This window comes from Corythoichthys intestinalis, chromosome 3 (assembly GCF_030265065.1).
Source record: "Corythoichthys intestinalis isolate RoL2023-P3 chromosome 3, ASM3026506v1, whole genome shotgun sequence".
NCBI lineage: Eukaryota > Metazoa > Chordata > Actinopteri > Syngnathiformes > Syngnathidae > Corythoichthys > Corythoichthys intestinalis.
This window is the reverse complement of record NC_080397.1, coordinates 23,862,669-23,883,436: the sequence shown is the minus strand read 5'-3', so window position 1 is coordinate 23,883,436 and position 20,768 is coordinate 23,862,669. Positions and strand designations below refer to the sequence as shown.

Below are 20,768 nucleotides of genomic sequence, written 5' to 3'. Positions count from 1 at the left end.
ACACAGACAAGAGATACACAATAACGTGATAAACTAAAGCTGCATTCCAGAGAAGTGGGAAGTCGGATTTATCCCACTCAGATGGTACCAGTTCCGACCTCAAAGCGTTCCAAGCAAATGTAAACAACAAAGATGGCTGATCGCGACGAGGTGTTTTTTATTTTGGCCATCCAAAGACATTTTGACCTCCAGCGAACCTGCCTTCCTATAAGCGATCAAATAGTAGAGGAAAAACGACGGCTGTATTATAGTCTACACTGTAAACTGCCTTTTTTTAGATACATCCTTTGCTGATTGTCAATATAAAAACATAGCACAACAAAGATAATTCACTGTATGAGAAAAAAATACATGGCGTCTCAAATAAACTTGATTTACTTCATTATTGTGTTATCATTCAATACGTTTTCATGAGCGCCATTTTGTCCAGTAACGTCAGATTGAGACAATTTGGAAGTCGGGGTAGTTATTTTTTTCTCCGACTTCGCGACTTGGACCTCCCAGTTCGAGTGGCGTTCCAATGATATTTTCCTACTCGGAGGTCAGAAAAGTCCAACATCCCACTTTTTTGGAACGCAGCATAATTGCTAGATGCAGTCCGAGACCAATCCACTCATTAAGTTCAGCTGTTTCGACAAGTTTAGAGCCGCTATCAGACTCCATCACGTTCATTTGTAGCGTTAACCGCTAGCGTTAGCCACTAGCGTTAGCCTGTGGCTTGGCTACCAGTAGAAAGCATTGAAAGCATCCTCTTTGGAAATCGTGAGAACAAGGGAGGACAGCGGGTGAAAGGCCGTCTGGGTGCCGCCAAGAGTCTATTTAATGTCGGGTGAAAGTTTGGCGAACCTCCCTTAAGCAACACTCCATCACGTTTGCTTCTAGCGTAAGCCGCTAGCGTTAGCCTACCGGGCTTGTTTGTTTGGCTTCCTGATAACCACGTGACTCCATACGTAACCACACTGTCTGCTTTCTTAAAGGGGAATGAACATAGCCGAACAACACAGAGTCAAAGCGGGATGAAAAGACTATATTTTCTTGTTTTATTAAATTACCGAATTTACCGTCATGGTCAAAATGACGTCGGTCATCGTAAAGAATTTCGGTACCGGTAAATTTTCGGTTTACCGCCCTGCTCTAATTCTCAGACATAACGTGATATTACGTCACACAATTCTTGTATCGATTCAAAATCTGCTTGTATCGATCCTAACATGTGTGTTTTTGGTGGAAATAATTCAGCGGCTGCACTTCTACTCCCTTCCAGTAGTTTGCAGCGCACAAGAGCATTGCCTTGCAGTCTGCTGAAGTAACAACAACATGAGACTAATCCGAGTAGGGATTAGTGTACTTTGCCCTCTAGTGGTTGGCAACCATTACTGGGGAATTCACACACCTATTGCAGCCCAGCGTCAGTTAATGTAAACAGTAACATTAGCTGCTGTTGGCTGTGCGCTGCGGGCGGCACACCTCAGCAATGGCGGATGGCGTACTTCTGGTCGTTTTGCTCAGATATAGTCCCTTTTACTTCGAAAAATGGAGGTATGGAGTATTTAGAATCCTGCCTTTAAGCAGGTCTGGATTAAAGCAGGTTTGCACTAAAAAAGCGAAAATGTTATAATGAAGGCCGTATGTTGTTCAAACATAAAACAAAAAAATTACTACTTGAGTCCTGGATAAGGTTTCAGGAATAAATTGATATAAATGTGCTTTTATCATAAAAGTAAATTTATATCAATTTATATTTAAAAAATTACATACATTTTTTTACACTAAAGTTTTGTGTCCATTTTGATTTGTTTTCCCTAAAGTGATATACAGATATCGCTGTAATCGTCTTGAGGTGTAGTATTGGTATTAATTGGGATTGAATTGAATCGTGACCTGTGAATCGTACCATAGCTACGAATCGTTTCGCCAGATATGAGGCAATACACACTCCTATATACGTACAGTATATGTATGGAACCAGAAAATTAATGGCAATAAAGCATTTCTTCTTTTTCTACTAACATTTTAGGTTCAATTTCAACTTATTATGTCTTATCTGTCTGCTTATACTGTATGTGTGTTAGCCGATAAAATGTGTGTGTGTGTCATTTAGTTAATGGAAGGTCTTGGCCTGTGTAATGGAGCCCCTCCCAGCAGGCTGCATGATTTAATTAATGTCAGCCTGCATTCTCCCTCCTTACCGATCCCATGTGACTCATCTGAATTGTGTGTTATTGGAAAGCAAGCTTTGGGACAACCTCTCCTTGGCCCTGAGAATATGACTTCATTTTTTTCCTTTTTTTAATGTTCTTACATTTTTCTAGTTATACTCCAATGTAATAAAGCCCTAATGTCCTCCTCATGGCTCCTCTGAGTGGGTGTGTTTGATTTATTTTCTTTCCGCATGTTCCTCTTCCTCTCACGGCTGCCTGGCTTTCAATGTTTATACTGTGGAGGGAAAGTCATCTACCAATTATATCTGATGTCATGGCACCCTGTTGTCATGCAGGTAGAAGCCATTTGAAGAAGCAGTCTGAAGGATGTATTTTGTTTCATTTTAAAGCTCTGTTGACACTGTTTGCTTAATTTCCAGGTGGTATTGCTGGTGGCATCGAGATTTGCATCACCTTCCCCACCGAGTATGTAAAGACCCAATTACAGCTGGATGAAAAAGCCAACCCGCCAAAATACAGAGGGATAGGTGAGCTGCACCAGTTTAATGAAAATGTTACTAAAAATGAACATGTACATGTGTGAATACTGCAGACATACCAAGTTCCAAAAAATTCATTCCAGTGAGACGTTTAATGTATTAATTGATAAGTTCATAATTACTTTACTAAAAGTCATGTTTTAAATAAGTTAGCCTGTTATGCTTAATTTTACGACAGTCTTTAACCTAAGGAAATAAAATTCAGTGGATGGCGTGTTAAACGAACATGTTAAGCCAACCTTAACATGTGTTTTACAGTGTTAGCACTGGGCAATGCTGAAGTCATTGTTTCATCATTCTTCACCTTCACTAAATACAGAGTAGTATTGTATATTCTGTTGTAAAGTGAGTTTTGTATTTTCGTTTGTTACTGGAGGATTCGCCCTGTGCCATCTAAGGCTGCCCTCACTCTGTGGCGGGAGAGAAAATCAAATCCTGCCAACCTCGAAAGCTCATTGGCTAATTTTCCTGAATAAACCAATGAGCATGTTCTTTGTCATGCTGCGTCGAGTTATTATTTTGCCTGCACGCTTTCTCTTGCATTGTCAAAAAAAAACCCACACACACACACACACAGCATCATATCGTAGCAAAATACGTTTTTCTTTTTTTACCCAACTCGCGGGCATCAAGGAGCCACTATCAATAGCAAGGAAACTCTCAGAACGTCCAGGAGACTTGGGATGTTTGATAACTATAGACAAGTTTCCTGAGCAAATAATGGGCGACGCCATCTTTGACATTTTCTGCTACCAACTTCTGGTTTAGACAGAACAATGTCACGCCTGGGTGAGGTTGTCACGTCTTGGTATATTGTCTCTTCCTGCTTCATTTTGAAGCCTCACCCTCCTGTTTCCACCACTCACCCGTCCTGCTGTCTCACCTGTCTCTGATTATGTTTACCCAGTTTTTCATAGTATTCTGCCATAGCTCTTTGTTATTTTGTGCCTCATGCATAGCCCTTTGTTGTAATTGTAAACTCCAGTGCATTTTGCCTGGCTCTCTTGTTTCTCGTTTTTATTATTTTTGTTTCATAGGCCGTTATTTCCTCCTGCTGGAGCGCCCTCAGTTTGTACTTACCTCTGACCATTTTATGTTATTAAAAGACTGAATTCTGCATCTGAGTCCGCTCATCTTGTCTAAGTGTGACAGTACACTGAGGCCATAATGGACTCAGCGGAATTCGCCAAGCTTTGTGCTTCGCTCCAGGGCCACGACAACAGACTCAACCGTCAGGAGCAGTTCCAGATGGCCATGGCCACCCAGTTGATCCAGCTCACAGCTCAACTGACCGACCTGGCGGGTAGGCTTCAGCCCTTCACTTCGCCTCCTGCGGCAGCTGCTATCCCTTCGCCAGCTTTTTCCACTCACTCTGGGGGAGGTCCTCGGTTGCCGTTTCTCTGGAGAGACTGGTACCAGTAAAACATTCATTACTGATTGTACGCTACGTTTTGACTGTTCTCCGGGCGAGTTCAGCTCAGACCGAGCTAAAATCGCGTACATGGTCACTCACATGACTGACCGAGCCCGGGCATGGGCGATGGCTGAGTGGGAGCGCGACTCTCCAATTTGTTACTCACTCACTGTTTTCAGAGAAGCCCTCATCAGGACGTTCGACCCTGTCTGCACCGAACGGGCTCGAGCGCGGGAACTGGGAAACTTGCTGCAAGGCAGCCGCTCAGTCAATGACTATGCCATTGAGTTCCGCACCCTGGCCGCAGGAAGCGGTTGGGGGCACATGGCTCTCTACGACACCTTTCTGAAGGGGCTTTCCGTTCCTATCCGGGAGCAGCTCATTCCCCTGGATCTACCAGACGACCTCGACTCCCTCATTTCCTTAGCCATTCGAACAGACCATCGACTGCAGGAGTTCCAGAGGGTCCGACCAAACCACTCCGAGAGGCCCCCTCCCCGGACATCTGAGCGTCCCGAGATGTGTCACCCTTCTCTGCATCATGCCGCACCGCAACCAGTAGACGTCGAGCCCATGCAGCTAGGGCCAACTGGTCTCTCCAAAGAGGAGCGCAAGCGCCGCCAACAAGAGAGAAGGTGCTTCTGCTGCGGGGCCTCAGGACACCTTGTAGCTGCCTGTCCCTCTCGCCCCGACCAACCAGGTGAACCACGACGTACTCCGGAGAGTACACCTCGCTCGACCACCGATATCCAGGTAACGCACGGGGCCAGGACCCACACATTCCGGGCCCTCATAGACTCCGGAGCGGATGAAAGCCTGATGCCTTGGGGGGGTGTAAACTGTTGGGACTGCAGGCGCTTCCACTTGAGCGACCTCTAGTGGCCAGTCCCTTTATGGCACCAAGTTGTTTACGATTACCCATACTACCGAACCAGTTGGGGTTGGGGTACAAGGACACACCGAGACTATGAGCTTCCACCTGTTTTCAACATCGACTCAGACTGTGGTGCTGGGGTTCTCTTGGTTGTGTAAACATTGCCCGCAAATTGAATGGAGAACTGGGACAATTGTGGGCTGGGGTAGCGACTGTGCAAGGAACTGTGGGGGGGTGTTTAGTAAGGTGGATAGGAAGGTTGATGTTAATAACATGTCTATTTCTACCTCCTCAGGACCAGCAATCGACTTGAGCACAGCCCCCGCTTGTTACCACCACCTAAGCCAGGTCTTCTGTAAGACCAGTGCCATGTCATTACCTCCTCACAGACCTTATGATTGTGCCATCAACCTCGTCCCTGGGTCCACTATCCCCTGGGCACGACTTTACCCGATTTCTGGTCCCGAGAGACAAGCCATGAAGGATTACATCCAGTCCTCGTTAAAGGCGGGTTTAATCCGCCCTTTTTCCTCTGCTGCTGGGGCAAGTTTTTTCTTTGTGGGGAAGGACGGAGGCCTCCGTCCGTGTATTGATTATCGCCAGCTCAATGATATCACGATTAAGAACCGTTATCCACTCCCGTTAATGTCATCAGTTTTCGATCAGTTGCAAAAAGCCAAGGTGTTCACAAAGCTTGATTTAAGGAATGCATATCACCTAGTTAGGATACGGGAGGGGGACGAGTGGAAAACTGCTTTTAACACTCCAGACGGTCATTATGAATACCTTGTGATGCCGTTTGGTCTTACCAACGCCCCTTTCTTTCAGGCATTGATTAATGATGTCTTACGCGAATTTTTAGACCGCTTTGTATTTGTTTATTTAGATGAATATTCTGATCTATTCACCTGACCTAGCCACCCACCAGCAGCATGTAGCCACAGTACTTGAAAGACTTAGCCAACCGACTGTACGTTAAGGCAGAGAAAAGCCAATTCCACGCCGACACCATCTCCTTCCTGGGCTTTATCGTAGCCCCTGGAAGGGTTCAGATGTATCCGGCTAAAATCAGCGCTGTGGTTAACTGGCCAACCCCCGATAGCTGCAAGAAAGTCCAGCAATTCCTGGGATTTGCTAACTTCTACAGGCGGTGTATCCGAGGCTTCAGCGCAATAGCGGCTCCCCTCCATGCTCTCACTTCTCTACAGGTGCGGTTCTCGTGGACCCCTGAGACAGAGGCTTAAGACCCGTTTCACCACAGCACCAATACTGAACTTGCCTGATCCCCTCCGCCAGTTTGTGGTGGAGGTTGACGCTTCCAATGAAGGCGTTGGGGCCATCCTCTCACAGCGCTCTGAACAGGATGGAAAGATTCATCCTTGCGCCTTTCTTTCACGGAAACTCTCCAAAGCTGAGCGGAACTGTGACGTGGGAGACCGAGAGTTATTGGCTGTGAAGACTGCTTTGGAGCAGTGGCGTCACTGGTTGGAGGGGGCGGAGCATCCTTTTCTGGTCTGGACAGACCACAGGAACTTAGAATATCTCAAGACTGCCAAGAGACTAAATGCTCGTCAGGCCAGGTGGGCGCTCTTCTTTAACCGTTTTTTGTTTTCCATCTCTTACAGGCCGGGGTCCCAAAACAAGAAGGCTGATGCGCTCTCTCGCCTCTACGACCCCGAGCCTGTGGCCAAGGAGCCTGAACGCATCCTACCACTGAACTGTGTGGTGGGGGCGGTGACTTGGCAAATAGAAAAGGAGGTTAAGCTGGCTAATGGGGGGGGGGCTTCACCACGGGGGTGTCCAGAGAAACGTTTGTTTGTCCCGATCGACTTACGCCCCCGGGTGTTTCAATGGGCTCGCTCCTAGCCGCTTTCCTGTCATCCAGGAGTTCGGCGGACAATGCACGCCATCTCCCGGAGGTTCTGGTGGCCGGGCATGGAACCGGAGGTCCGGGAGTACATTAAGGCATGCTCGGTCTGCGCCCAGAACAAGAGCTCGAACCGCCCATGCATGGGACTGCTACAGCCGCTGCCCATCCCCTCCAGGCCTTGGGCAGAAATCTCCATGGACTTTGTCACAGGACTCCCGGTCTCACAAGGCAACAACACAATCCTCACAGTGGTCGACAGATTCTCAAAGATGGCCCACTTTATCGCTATGACCCTCCAGTTTTCACCGCCCAGGAGCCGGAGGTCTAGGTCTCTTGTTTCTCGTTTTTATTATTTTTGTTTCATAGGTCGTTATTTCCTCCTGCTGGAGCGCCCTCAGTTTGTACTTACCTCTGACCATTTTGTTATTAAAAGACTGAATTCTGCATCTGAGTCTGCTCATCTTGTCTAAGTGTGACAAACAACATGAAGTGGGGTTGAAGTAAGCAGTGTGTAGACAAAGTTAAAACTGCAAAATCAAACCAGAGGAACCCACGGAATCTCCAAAAATGGATTCAGCACGATGTAGATAAAGCTCCAGGACTTTCTGTGTTGTGCGTTTGTTCTTACCACTTCGTTGATCATTCGTGGACAAAATTTTAACAATCTGTGCAGCCTGTGTTAACATGAGTTGAAGATTGATACGTTGGCCACTTGAGTGACCAAAATGAGGCAAAATTACACATAATATTACAGTTGCCGAATGCAAAAGGGCTGACACAGATTTTGTTGTTCCAAGGAAATACCACAAGGAATTGTCCATCTTGTTTGATTATAGTTATGGTATTATGAATTTATCACACATGTACATATAAACACAAATAGTCATTCTTTTTCATTTCAGATATTGATCGCAATAAAACCTTCCATTTCTTTTATTTAAAACGATTGGTGCATGTACAAAACAGGTCATTAAATTACAATGTATAAAATTATTATGAAAATATTACCGAAGATAGAGCATAAGTTGAGCCTTCCATCGTCAAAGTAGAATGCACGTAGTCTGGATATATGTCCATCAACGTACAGTAAGTGTTATGAGGCACATCAATTTGTCGAACAAAAACTTGTAACACTTGCATTTATGCATTTAGGGTAAGAAGCCCATGTATGACTTGTAGTAGATGAGTGTTTTCCATTTATTTATCGTTGTATAACTAGATTTAGAAAAAGCTAATGATGTCTCAGCTGTGACGCAAAACACAGAATTGTAGTCAAATTGCGCCATCCTACACGTACTGATTAGCAACAGGCTAGCAGCAGATAGCATGTGTTGCAGCCACAGCAGTACAGTAGTTGGTAGAAATTTCCCGATCAGATATTTGGATCGGACGCCGATATGGGCAAAAAAATGCGCATCGGTATCGGATCGGCCGACACGGAAAAAATTCAGATTCAGACGTCCGATCCAGTTTTTTTTTTTTGAAAGTCCGGTCCGGGTTTTCTAGTGCACCGAGTTACATAATCCATTCCAGTTTTTGCTTCGGTTTCCCTAAAATCCGGTCCGCATTTTACGGCACACCTTCAACACACTACATTGCCGTCTCCCAATTTACCGGGAGACTTTATCGGTAAAAATGTCAGCTGTGTGGGATCATTTCACCTTAAAGGACGACAAAGACGAAGAGGCAGAGTGCAACATATGCCACAAAGTCAAGCGTGGTGGTAAAGCTGTAAAAGTTTTAATACAACCAACCTAATCAAGCATTTAGCGACATACCACCACAAACAATATAAGGAGTATGTTAAGAAAACCGAAGACAAAAAGAAAGGTCCTACGCAACTAACACTGGCAGAAACTTTTGCTATGCGTGACAAACTGGCACTCGACAGTCCCAAAGCCCAGGGAATAACAAGAGTCATTGCAAGAATTCATTGCAAGAAGAAGAATCAAGAATTCATTCTGGATGACGAGCCATTATCTCTCGTGAGTAAAGACGCACCATCCAACACATTATGCTGCATTCCAGAGAAGTGGGAAGTCGGATTTATCCCACTCGGATGGTACCAGTTCCGACCTCAAAGCGTTCCAAGCAAATGTAAACAACAAAGTTGGCTGATCGCGACGAGGTGTTTTTTATTTTGGCCATCCAAAGACATTTTGACCTCCAGCGAACCTGCCTTCCTATAAGCGATCAGATAGTAGAGGAAAAACGACGGCTGCGTTATAGCCCACACTGTAAACTGCCTTTTTTTAGTTACATCCTTTGCTGATCGTCAATATAAAAACATATCACAACAAAGATAATTCACTGTATGAGGAGAAAAATACATGGTGTCTCAAATAAACTTGATTTACTTCATTATTGTGTTGACCCTTGAGCGATTCTGCCGTGGAAGGTTCGAGAACGATTCACAAACATCCAAATTCTGATTATTGAAATATGTCAAGTAAAGCGAAACTAATAGACAGCGAGGTCTTCGGGACGCAATGAGAAACGAACCGCATTGCGTCCCGAGAGTAAACATACTTGTCTAATAGATGTCATATGTATGTAGAACTAGATGCACAATGACAGACTCGACAGGGTGAGCAACACATGCATTGAAAACTAGGTGCGTTAGTAAACAGCCGCCATCTTAAAGCAGGAGACTTCCCTTGTAGGCTGTTGTAGTGAACCTTCCAAGCGAACCTAATTAACTTTTTATCTAAAATACTCCTAAATCGGCAACATCTTGACTTGAATCTATCTTCAAAACAGTTTTAAAACTTTCACATGTCAAAAGTAGACAGAAGGGAAATTATGGAATAACGGGAGCAATTTTAACAACTTTAACAGTTGATTCGCAAAATTAAATTAATTGAATGTAGTTTAAGGCTGTTGATACAGAATGGGGACTTGAGTAGTTTATTTACTGTTTTAAAATGTTAACGTGAAACTGAAATAGTCGTTTATTTAAACCTGAGAGGCTTTTTATACAATTTTTGTAACTAATGCACGAAACATTAAAAGCATCTAATAGCTTGGGGAATTTGTGGGATTTTCCACTGACAGTTTACAATATTATTTGCACGTTTTACTGACTGACTATGCCATTTCTGTTTGTTATTTATAATCTTTTGTGTTTGTCACTGAATAAACAGGTCAGTTTCTTGTTACCAACCATCGTGTGTTATTCAAACTCACCTAATTCAGCTGGCTAGTTGTTATCAAGAGTACTAAAACCCTTTTCAACATGAGTCTGACAACTAATTAAGGAGGGTAAATAACTTTAAACTTTAATACATGCTCAGATAGGTTGGTATTGGTATCGACCAGTATCGGTATCGGATCGGAAGTGCAAAACAATATCGGTATCGGATCGGAAGTGCAAAAATTTGGATCGGGACATCCTTAGTAGTTGTAGTGAATAATAATTAACATCATCATAATTACAATCATCATCGTAATGACAATATCAAAGACAAGTTGTTTCATGTGCAAGATTTTAGCTTTAGCATTTTTGAAGCACTGGACACATGAAAATGCAGGGATAGGAAAAACATGCCTTCCATACCTCCCACATCTAACTAAACTAAACTAAACTAAACTAAATACCTATAAGGAAAAGTACTAATAAAAATAATATGCTCTCCCAACACTGCCTCCGAGGAGCTCATTATCTAATTACCCATCATTCCCTTGTTGCATTAAGGGTTCTGGATGTCTCGGTGAATCTTAATTTAACTTGATACACAAACATACAAAAAATCAACACACACAGTATCTGTTGATGTTGGCTCCATCTCGGGGAATATGCTAATGAGCGCTCCTGACAGCTGCTGCTTTTTCTGCTCACTCATGCGTTCCTTTGCCGCGATAGATTTTCCTTGTCAACTCTTAAAACGTGTCATCATGTGTAAATTGGCCACTGTTTGCTACAGACGTGCTATTATAATCAACAAAATGACCATCATTTATGGAGCAGTTTGTCTCTCCCACACAAGAAATGGCATGCTACAAAGTACATGGTGGGGTCACGGGAATTATGTTTTAAAAAAACAACAACAACAACAACAACAACAACAAAACAGGAATCAACAGTTTCTATCAAAATCTTCCATTAGAATGGTGTCTACATTACTGGCTGCCATTGACGGCACTAGTCATCCAATTCATTTTGACTGGATTGGACATCTTGCGCCGTCAATGGCACTCAAACCAGAGCATTACGGCCAGTCTTTTGAGGACATTTACTGGTCACTTCCTTTTCATTTTAGGGCATTTACGGGTTAGTTCCTGTTCATTTTGAGTCACTTCCTAATTATCTGGAGACATTCTTAAGTCACTTACTTTAGAGTACCCCAAAATGAACAGGAAGTGACCTGTTAATGCTAAGGGTGTAACGGTACATGTATTTGTATTGAACCGTTTCGGTACGTGGTGCCTCGGTTCGGAACGGAGGCATACCGAACGAGTTTGTGACGTAATGTAACCCTTACTTTTCGAGGCTGTGAGTCGATCGGGGAACAGTTTCTTTGTGTAGATTATATTTACTTAATGAGGACCAACATGGTAGGACAGTATATAACCTAGAAACGTCAACGCGGAGACAACGTGGCCGCCGCGAGAACGCAGTGAAATGCGGCGTTAAAGTCAATCAGCCAATGCACACCAGTTGCAGTGCGGCCGCGTGTTAGGTGCGTCCCAGAAGCGGCTCAACACGACGCACGCGAAAAGAACAGCAGAGTTTTTTATTTGACGCGAGACGTGACCCTCCTGCGTCAATACTACTACCGGTTGCTAGGATCGGGCAGATCGTAAGTCACTCGTGTAAAAATACGGGGGATTCAGTCGATTTTCAAATTAATATGCAATCGATTCGTAACCCACTTTTTGAGTCCATCAGATCTCTTGAGTGGTAGATCGGGGCACAGTTGACTTGTCTTTGTTGATTTACTGCTGTCTTCTCTGCTATAATAATAACCAACACGGCACCGTGTTCAACACAAAACCCTCCTACCACAACAAAACAAGTAGGAACTAATACGGTATTCACATAGGAACTAAAGTTGTAACATAAAATATACAATATAAATGAATACTACATCACATTTGTAAAATATAAACATATAATAAAATAAATAATAGCCCATTTAAATAAAATAAATTGAAATGAGCTAAAACACCTGTAATTAAATAATAAGAATAATACAGATCCTGCTTATACAATTAAAATGATTAATTTCTGTGTGGCGCTTTAACTTGAGAAAATCCACCAATAAAGCTTTTGAAAACCGTTCATAAGAAAAAATAATGATTCATTGAGGCATTTCATTTGTAAAATGCATGTTGAAATCTTTTTCATTGGGATTGCTTTTCTCTTTAGCACAGGACTTCTTTTTTCTTGTTTCTTTCAGAAAGAAAGCTGACCAATACGCGGGGTCTGAAAGGCAAATTGTTGTTGGATTATCTTTAAATACCTGCTACTTTTTGAGCAGAATTCTAGCTTTGTATAGGCCAGTACTTCTCAAATGGTGGGGCGCGCCCCCCCAGGGGGGCGCAGAGCGATGCCGGGGGGGCGCGAGTGACCTCGGGGAACATGCTTTTTTTTTTTTTTTTTTTTTTTGCCGTACTAGAATAAAGTGTACTTGCACATCCACTCCATAGGTGGCAGTGGCGCTCTCATTTTCAAAGTGCGTGCAGTATTTTTGAAGTAAGCAAGAGCACACGGAAGAGACTCATGCAGAGCTGGACTCACGCAGCGACCCACTGTCTTCTTCGGTTCTCACGTGTCCGGCCGAGAAGTGCCGTTTTCGGCTTGGGATCGTCACGACCACCGCCCTCACCTACGGTTCTCCCTCGGCCGCCGAGAATGCGCTTTTTTCGGGCCGTTTGCCTTTGACTTTTAATATAGTGGAAAATGAGGAAAGACCACTGTTTACTGAGTCTAAAAATGATTATAGCGGAGAAGCCAAATCAGTTAAGACGCCACTTAAAGACATTAGACCTCAATCTCATTGATAAGCCGCTTGACTATTTTTCAGCGAAAATGTGCCGAATACTGCCAATTTTCACAATCGTCCCGCTTTGTCAGTGTTATATCAGTAAACCAGTGAGCACTGTGGTGAATCAGCGAAAATAAAAACTTTCCTTCTGTCCAAAGACTCCCCCCCCTTCTATTCAGTTTTGTTTTTTTTTCGGTCAAATTTTTTGGCATGTTGTCCTGAAGAGTAAATGTTTCTAATCAATTTGAATTTGTTATTATTTACTGATTTTATTACATTTTATTTTTCAGTATCAAATGGTCAAAAATGTACCTTGAGTGTATTTTTACAGTTTGGATGTGACTTTTTTTTTTTTTTTTAACTTCAGGCAAATTGATGCGCGTTAAGTCTTTTCTGTTACAAGCAACACAATGTTAAAAAAGTTATACTTTATTATAAGTTGATCTATGTTACTTTTTTTCTTTAATAGAAAAAAAAGGACACAATGTTAGGCTGAGGCGTACTTATAATAGTAATATAGACAAATGATACTATTTACAGTGGCGGCAGAGAGTTGGGGGGGGGCGCGAAACATTTACGTCTTCCTTGGGGGGGCGTAACAGAAAATAATTGAGAAGCACTGGTATAGGCTAATGTTCCTATTGTTGAAAGCACAAATGTGTATAATAAACAACTAGCACATTTATATTTTGCATTTAGTTTTCTTACTGTACCGAAAATGAACCGAACCGTGACCTCAAAACCGAGGTACGTACCGAATCGAGATTTTTGTGTACCGTTACACCCCTGGGCCCCAAAATAAACAAGAAATGATCCGTAAATGCCCCAAAAGGAAAAGTAGGTGACCGAAAATCAACAGAAAATGCCCCAAAATTAACTCATTGCCTGGCATTGGCTGCCACTGATGCCCATAGACGTCCAATCCGTTTGAACGAATGTTCATTCGCTTCTACCTTCCCATTTCTAGTGGATTGGACGTCTACTATTGATTAACTCATTCTAATTCACAGCAGAAAGCTGAAAATAGTTTGGTTTTCTGTTGATTAGTTTCTATGTAGAATATTCTAGAATGATTTCCTGAAAACATATTGTGAGATCATCGTTATCGTGAGCCTTGTATCGCAAATTGTATCGTATCGTGAGGTACCCAGAGGTTCCCACCCCTACTGTGTTCTGACATAGTAGTCATCCCAAATTACACTCAAATTTACTTTCTCACTGTGAACTCTTCCTATTGCACAAATCGCAACTGATAAACAGTGAATTGTATCTTCTGCTATGTTGTGAGATACCGCCACTGTGTCATTCCAACCACGACACTTTGCGTTTAGAGATTTTTTGTTTTAAAGATACATTATTTGTAGTGAACTAAGAATTTTTTGGACCAAAATTAAGGCCATTTCTGCACCTAGCAGGTTTTTTTTTTTTTTTTTTTTTTAAACTGAGGACCCTGCCCTAATACGTCAGGAAAAGTAATTCCGTCCACGCCAGCACGTTTGTAGAAAAAAAGAGCTTCAACAGCCAACCGCATTCATTCATTTTTAAAGTGTCTGTGACAGCATTAAAAAAAATTCTTAAATAACATTATTATGTTAATTTGAATCATATTTTGAGATGGTTCGGCTATATACGACAATTTGGCAAAGCGCAGATAACGCAAAATTAGTCTTTTAATCTGCCTTTTAGCCCCACCTGTCATTATAGCGCTCTTGCGTCCGCGGCTAGGTCAGCAGGGTCACGATTTCATCTGATTAGGATTCAGCCCATTGAGGGGGAATTATTCAGAACAAGGAAAATGCGACGAAGAGAGCAGCAAAATGTCATTGTTTCAATCCCTCTACTCCAATATTTTTACAGGATCTTCTTTTTATCTAAGCATTTTCTCCAGTTGCTAAATAAATGGTATGGTCATGACAAAAACAGTCTTGAGCTAAATGGAATATGAAATATTAAAAATGCATTTATTCAGTATGACATGGCAAAATTACTCCATAATGGTCAAAACTGTCGACTTCTGACACCTCCTGAACGATATTTTATGCCACCGGAGTTAGTCCGGCTTCTGTCATTTCCCTGCCCCGGCTTCGGAGAGCGTAAACAAACCAGGAGGCGTGACAGCTAGCCGACATGCTAACCGGAACCGAGTGGTGTTTCAAAGCCCAATGGTATAACCATACATTAATCTACAATAAAATTATATCTACAACATACAGATTATATCGATAAAATAATAGAACTCACTAAGTCCAGAACTTATTCTCGCCTTTCGAAGCGAAAAATCACACAAAACTACCCTGGATCATTTCAGATGGCGGCAGGGTTGTTTTCTTCCCCAATCAGCAAGCCCCCCGGCGGCGAGCAAGTTACAGATCGTCGTTCCCCTGCTGCGGGCAGGAGAGCTTGTTTGCCAGGGAAGCAGCTGGAGAATGACCGCCGGACAAACCGGCTGACGTCGGAGGAGCACGTAGCTGCCCGAGCCCAACCCGAGGATAGTGGTCTATTGCTGGGCACACAAAAAGGGCAGAGGGGGCTGGAAGTCTGCACGATATTGAGAACTGCATGAGCATGAGCATAAGCTGAGTATAGCGCTCTCCCGGCGGGCACGCGAAGTGGACCGAGGGGGGTGTTCGACAAGCCGGCAGTCGTCAGCCGAGTGGCATTCTAGTGGACAGGAAGCATTGTAACCCACAAAATGCAAGCCACCTCCTTATTAAAATGTGTACCATGATCCCAGTATTTGACATAATACAAAACACGATGTTTACTCACTTCCTCGTAAGTCCAATGGTCCCACAGTTGTCGACCTGTCTATTCCACGGTGAATGGGAATTTTTGAAACCCAAAAAGGCTCACACGCCTCACCCTGGCGCAGCAACAAAACCCTGCAGCAAATTTGGCTGTCGTGATACGAAAAATAAGCGAATTAATCCGCAAAATAAGCTGAATCCGCAGTCCATCTGCATGCTATAAAGCAATGCTGTATTGTGAGATGCTGACCCGGGTGACTTCACATTAGCATTCCTCCTCAATCCAGGAAGTCACTCATTTTCGTAGCGCAAGATTAAAAAAAAATTGAATATATAAATCGATCGCTTCCACACACATCCAAACGGTCCATTTCATTCAGTAGCATAAAATACCGCGTGAAATATGAAATAAACATGCTTTTTGCTGTCATAGGCACTTTAAGTACATTCATAACAATGGGCGAAAAATAATTGTTAATATAATTGCTAATACCCCCATCCTTCGCATGTGTTCTTCAATATGAAGCATTGCAAGAGTTTGTAAATAAATGGAAGCAAAAAAGTACCTGTCGAATTTACTCCAAATGTAAACATTGGTCTCATGTGTGAGGTAGGGACAAAGTTTGTTGCAGTTAGTGACCTTTCCACAGTTAAATCTTCAGTTATCAGTGTCCACATGATGCACCACAAACGCAGAATTCACAAATTCGCAAATCTTCACTTCTGAAGGCGTTTTTAAGAACCTTCGTTTAAATGTGCGTATGGATGATAGGCCAAACCGTAGAAAAAGCTACGTGCAGACATGGCCTCAGTGCTTTTATTTCCCACTGTGCTACTTATGCCCTTCAACATCAGCATGTGTTTCATCCTCCAGGTGACTGCGTGAAGCAGACAGTTCAGAGTCACGGCGTCAAGGGACTCTACAGAGGACTCAGCTCACTGCTGTATGGATCAATTCCCAAATCTGCCGTCAGGTAAGCGATACGGTCCAGAAACACAAGCCTATGTAAAAGGGAGCTGTCTTTGGAAAGATAATTTAATTAACTAAGCTGATATGATTACTACAAAGTAAATGCAGCTTATTACAATCATTATAAAACAGCCCTTTCTGAACCTCATGTGCACATTGTAGCATCCTGTTTGCTTCTGCCTATTGTGGTAAAAGGTTAATCATCTCTTTAGCATAACGAGTAATTTATTGCTCGTTGCTAGGAGGCTAGTGTAAAGAAGCACCGCGCGGCTGCAGTCGTCTACCTGGAAGCGCTAACTCACACATTCCAATTATTCTGGTCCATTACCTGCCACGCATAACAGAAATGCCAGCCGCTCTTGAGAGCGATGGTGTTGTTGTTCTCTCACAACAGTGACATTTACCTCCTGTCAAATCAAAACACACGCACACCAACAAAGCTGAGGTAGGGCTTTACTGGCTTTTTGGTTTGAATTTTGCATTGTTTTCACCCCTGCGCATGTGTGCGTGTTCTACTGAAGTGCAGCGCTCGTCTTTCTGATGGAGTGACGGGTCCAGTCGGGCGGAGCAAAGATGCCACTCAAACGCAGACACAATTTCTCTCAATGGGTCACAGACTGAGCTGCTTTGTTAGTATCAGTTGCCCGAGCATCACCGTAGAACAGTTTGTCATCCCAGCCCATATTTATATTTATTTAGGAAAGTTGATTTGAGATACTTGTATAGTGGTACTTCAAAATAAGAAATTGATTTGTTCTGGATAGGGCTGTCAAAATTAACGCGTTAACGGGCGGTAATTAATTTTTTAAATGAATCACGTTAAAATATTTGACACAATTAACGCACATGCCACGCTCAGACAGATTTAAATGACAGTATAGTGAAATGCCCACTTGTTAATTGTGTTTTGTGGAGTATTGCTGCCCTCTGCTGGCGCTTGGGTGCGACTGATTTTATACGCTTCAGCACCCATGAGCATTGTGTAAGTAATTATTGACATCAACAATGGCGGGCTACTAGTTTATTTTTTGATTGAAAAATTTACAAATTTTATTAAAACGAAAACATTAAGAGGGGTTTTAATATAAAATTTCTATAACTTGTACTAACTAGGGATGGGAATTGATAGGATTTTTACGATTCCGATTCCATTATCGATATTGCTTAACGATTCGATTCTTTATCGATTCTCTTATCGATTCTAATTTGGGGAAAAAGAACAAACGTTTTGATTGGCATCGAGTTTGTTTAATCAGAAGTCACAACCTTACAAACTCACAACGAGATCAAAAGAGGCCCAAAGCCTCAATGTTAACTGTGGCAATAAGTGGCAAATACACAAGAATGTGTAACATTTTACTGAAACATTTATCTAATAGAAATAAAAAATATTGGTATATATTGGCAGATAGGTTTTTGTTCTGCCTTTGGCAATATGTGTTAAAGCAGGGGTCCCCAAACTTTTTCCTGTGAGGGCCACATAACTTTTCTCTTCTCTGATGAGGGGCCGGGGTCAGTTTGTTACAGAAAAAGTGTGACGATTGCAGAAGTGCATAAATGTAAAAAAATTATTGTTTTTCAGAAAGCCACAATCAAATAACCCTTTCTGGATTCTTTATAATAATAATAATAATTAATAATAAAAACACTATTAATTAAATAGATAATAACCAAATAACCCTCTCTGAATTCTTCAAGGAAAAGGCCAGAAAATAAATAACACGATTGAGGAAAAAAAAAACAAAAAAAAAACAAAATGGCTGGACCAAATGTGGAGGCGGGCCGTATTTGGGCTGCGGGCCGCAGTTTGAGGACTGCTGGAGCGCGCATACACCCAAAGAAGAAATGCCGCATCCAAGTGAGTGAGAGAGGGAAACACTTCTACGAGCCTACGTTCTTTGTTAATGTTAATATCTACAGAGGCAACGCCTGTATGTATCATCTTTTGTGTTGTTGTTGTGTTTCCACTCGCGATCGGACACTTAAATCCAGTTGTGTGGTGGTTTGAACGATGTGCTAATGCTAGCGAACGAATGCTAACCATACTGGTATTAGCAGCTAATCATCGCTGATTTACGTTGATGCAAACCTGTTTGTTATTGGGGACGAAATTGATTTGTTTCATTTCTATTCTTAGTTTCACTCTTCAGGTGATGGTTGAATAAAGTCAGCAAATTATACCAACGTCTTCTGCATCATCCTTTGGGAGTTTAGCTAGCTGTATAGCCAGGACTTTTATTTATTTATTTTTTTATAGCCAGGACTGAGCCTCTCTGTGAGGACAGCGCAATCGTATTCCCTCCTGATGTAGTTATCCCCACCTTGCAATGACTGCAAGTCGCTTTGTTGTAATTTTTCCTCGTGAAGTGAAGACACACTTTCGAGCGTTTGAACCTACGTGCTGTCATTGTTATGTTTATGGCTGCAATGCTCGTGCTTACCCGTCGTAACCTTTCATTTTCACACTCTTTCCTGGTGAAGTGTAGTCAAACTTTGGAGCGAGTGGTTCTTGGCGCCATGCTAGTTTGATGCGTCTGGACAACAACACATGTCAAGACGCAATACGCGTCTTTAGGAATCGTTAAAGGGATCGTTAAGGCTTTTTCATTGTGATGTCGAGGCCTCGAAACACTCGGAACCGGTTCCGAATTGGAATCGGATTTCGATTCCCATCCCTAGTACTAACATTTATCTTTTAAGAACTACAAGTCTTTCTATCCATGGATCGCTTTAACAGAATGTTAATAATGTTAATGCCATCTTGTTGATTTATTGTTATAATAAACAAATACAGTCCTTATGCATGTTGAATATATATATCCATCTTGTGTCTTATCTTTCCATTCCAACAATAATTTACAGAAAAATATGGCATATTTTATAGATGGTTTGAATTGCGATTAATTGCGATTAATTACGATTAATTAATTTTTAAGCTGTAATTAACTCGATTAAAAATTTCAGCCCTAGTTCCGGAGTGACTTGCGTGTCTTGATTTTTTTCGTATAATGAAATCGCGTTTTACATGTAAATCGCCTAATTCGTTGCAAGTTCTACTAAAACACCACATTAAATTTGCTGTCATATTCTCTGATTGTCTATCTTTATTTGTAATGCTTTGTCACCCCGTAGTGGCGCATAAGTGTAACTAGGTTGTTAGGTTCCAGTTCATTCTAAAGACATTATCACATGACTACTTGAGTACATTGCAGACAAGCTAACCTCGACAGCCATTGCTTGCTATTTCATCTCACTGTTTTTGCCTTAATAAAGCATCGCTTGTAAGTTATAGTCTTCTTTTATTTCATATAGATGAGCTTTGTGTAGCACATTTTGGTGTGTATATTTTGTTTGTTTATATTTATGGTCAAACGTAGTTACATTGTTGCATTGCTGCGAGTGTGAAGAATCTATTACAGTACGTGTTATCTTTCGTATGCTGAATCATCTTTCGTATTATGAAGCGAGAAAAGCGTTGAAAAACTTTTCGGCAAATTTTTCGTGTACCAAAGCCTTCGTATCTCGAGGTACCACTGTAATTTTGAATCTTCACGAGCGAACAGAAATCGTTTGTCAACATTCAACTGTACTTTAATGTCTTCACGTGTTGCACTCCAGCCATTACACTGGTGCATGTCCTATTTTATTTGATTAGTTTGATTGCATTCAGGCAATAACTAAATCAAGAGGAGACATCAAAGTCTAATTTTGTCTTGATTAATCAGCCTTATGATGGGGCGCAATGATAAGAGGCTGATGTCAGGCACTTAGCTAAGCTAATGTGTATGTTTTCAGATCAGATTGTTGTTGAGCAGACCTCAATGGTTGCACTAGAATAAAAAAGCAGAAAACAATTGTAGGATTTTTAGAAAACATTCATTTTGTGCTTTTGTATTCCATTCATTTTCATTTGCTTCATTTAATTCTGTCTCTTTTTTATTTTTTACTCTCATCTTGTATCTTAGCCAACCCTATCTCTTTACTGTGTGACGTCACCTTCCACCCCTTTTGTCATTTTTTTTTCTCCCATGTCCCATTAAGTAATTGCCTGCAGGCCATCATGCTCAGCACAGTTTGCTGCTGGGTCATCCCAAAGGCAGCCAAAGGATGGATGGGGTGGATATTGCATCAGCATCGTAATAATCAGAGGGTGTGGAACAACATTAATTTATTTAATTATTACCTTCACTCTCGATGCAAAAAGA

The 20,768-nt window shown here is 42.1% G+C and overlaps 1 protein-coding gene across 1 annotated transcript in view; it reads left to right on the top strand.

Moving 5' to 3' along the window:
* si:dkey-178e17.1 (tricarboxylate transport protein B, mitochondrial) overlaps positions 1-20,768 on the top strand; it is a 53,189-nt gene that overhangs the window by 19,195 nt on the left and 13,226 nt on the right. Inside the window, exons 2-3 of the mRNA XM_057831812.1 lie at positions 2,582-2,689; positions 16,468-16,567. Of these exons, the coding sequence (XP_057687795.1) occupies positions 2,582-2,689; positions 16,468-16,567 (208 nt within the window). The remainder of the gene's footprint in view (positions 1-2,581; positions 2,690-16,467; positions 16,568-20,768) is intronic.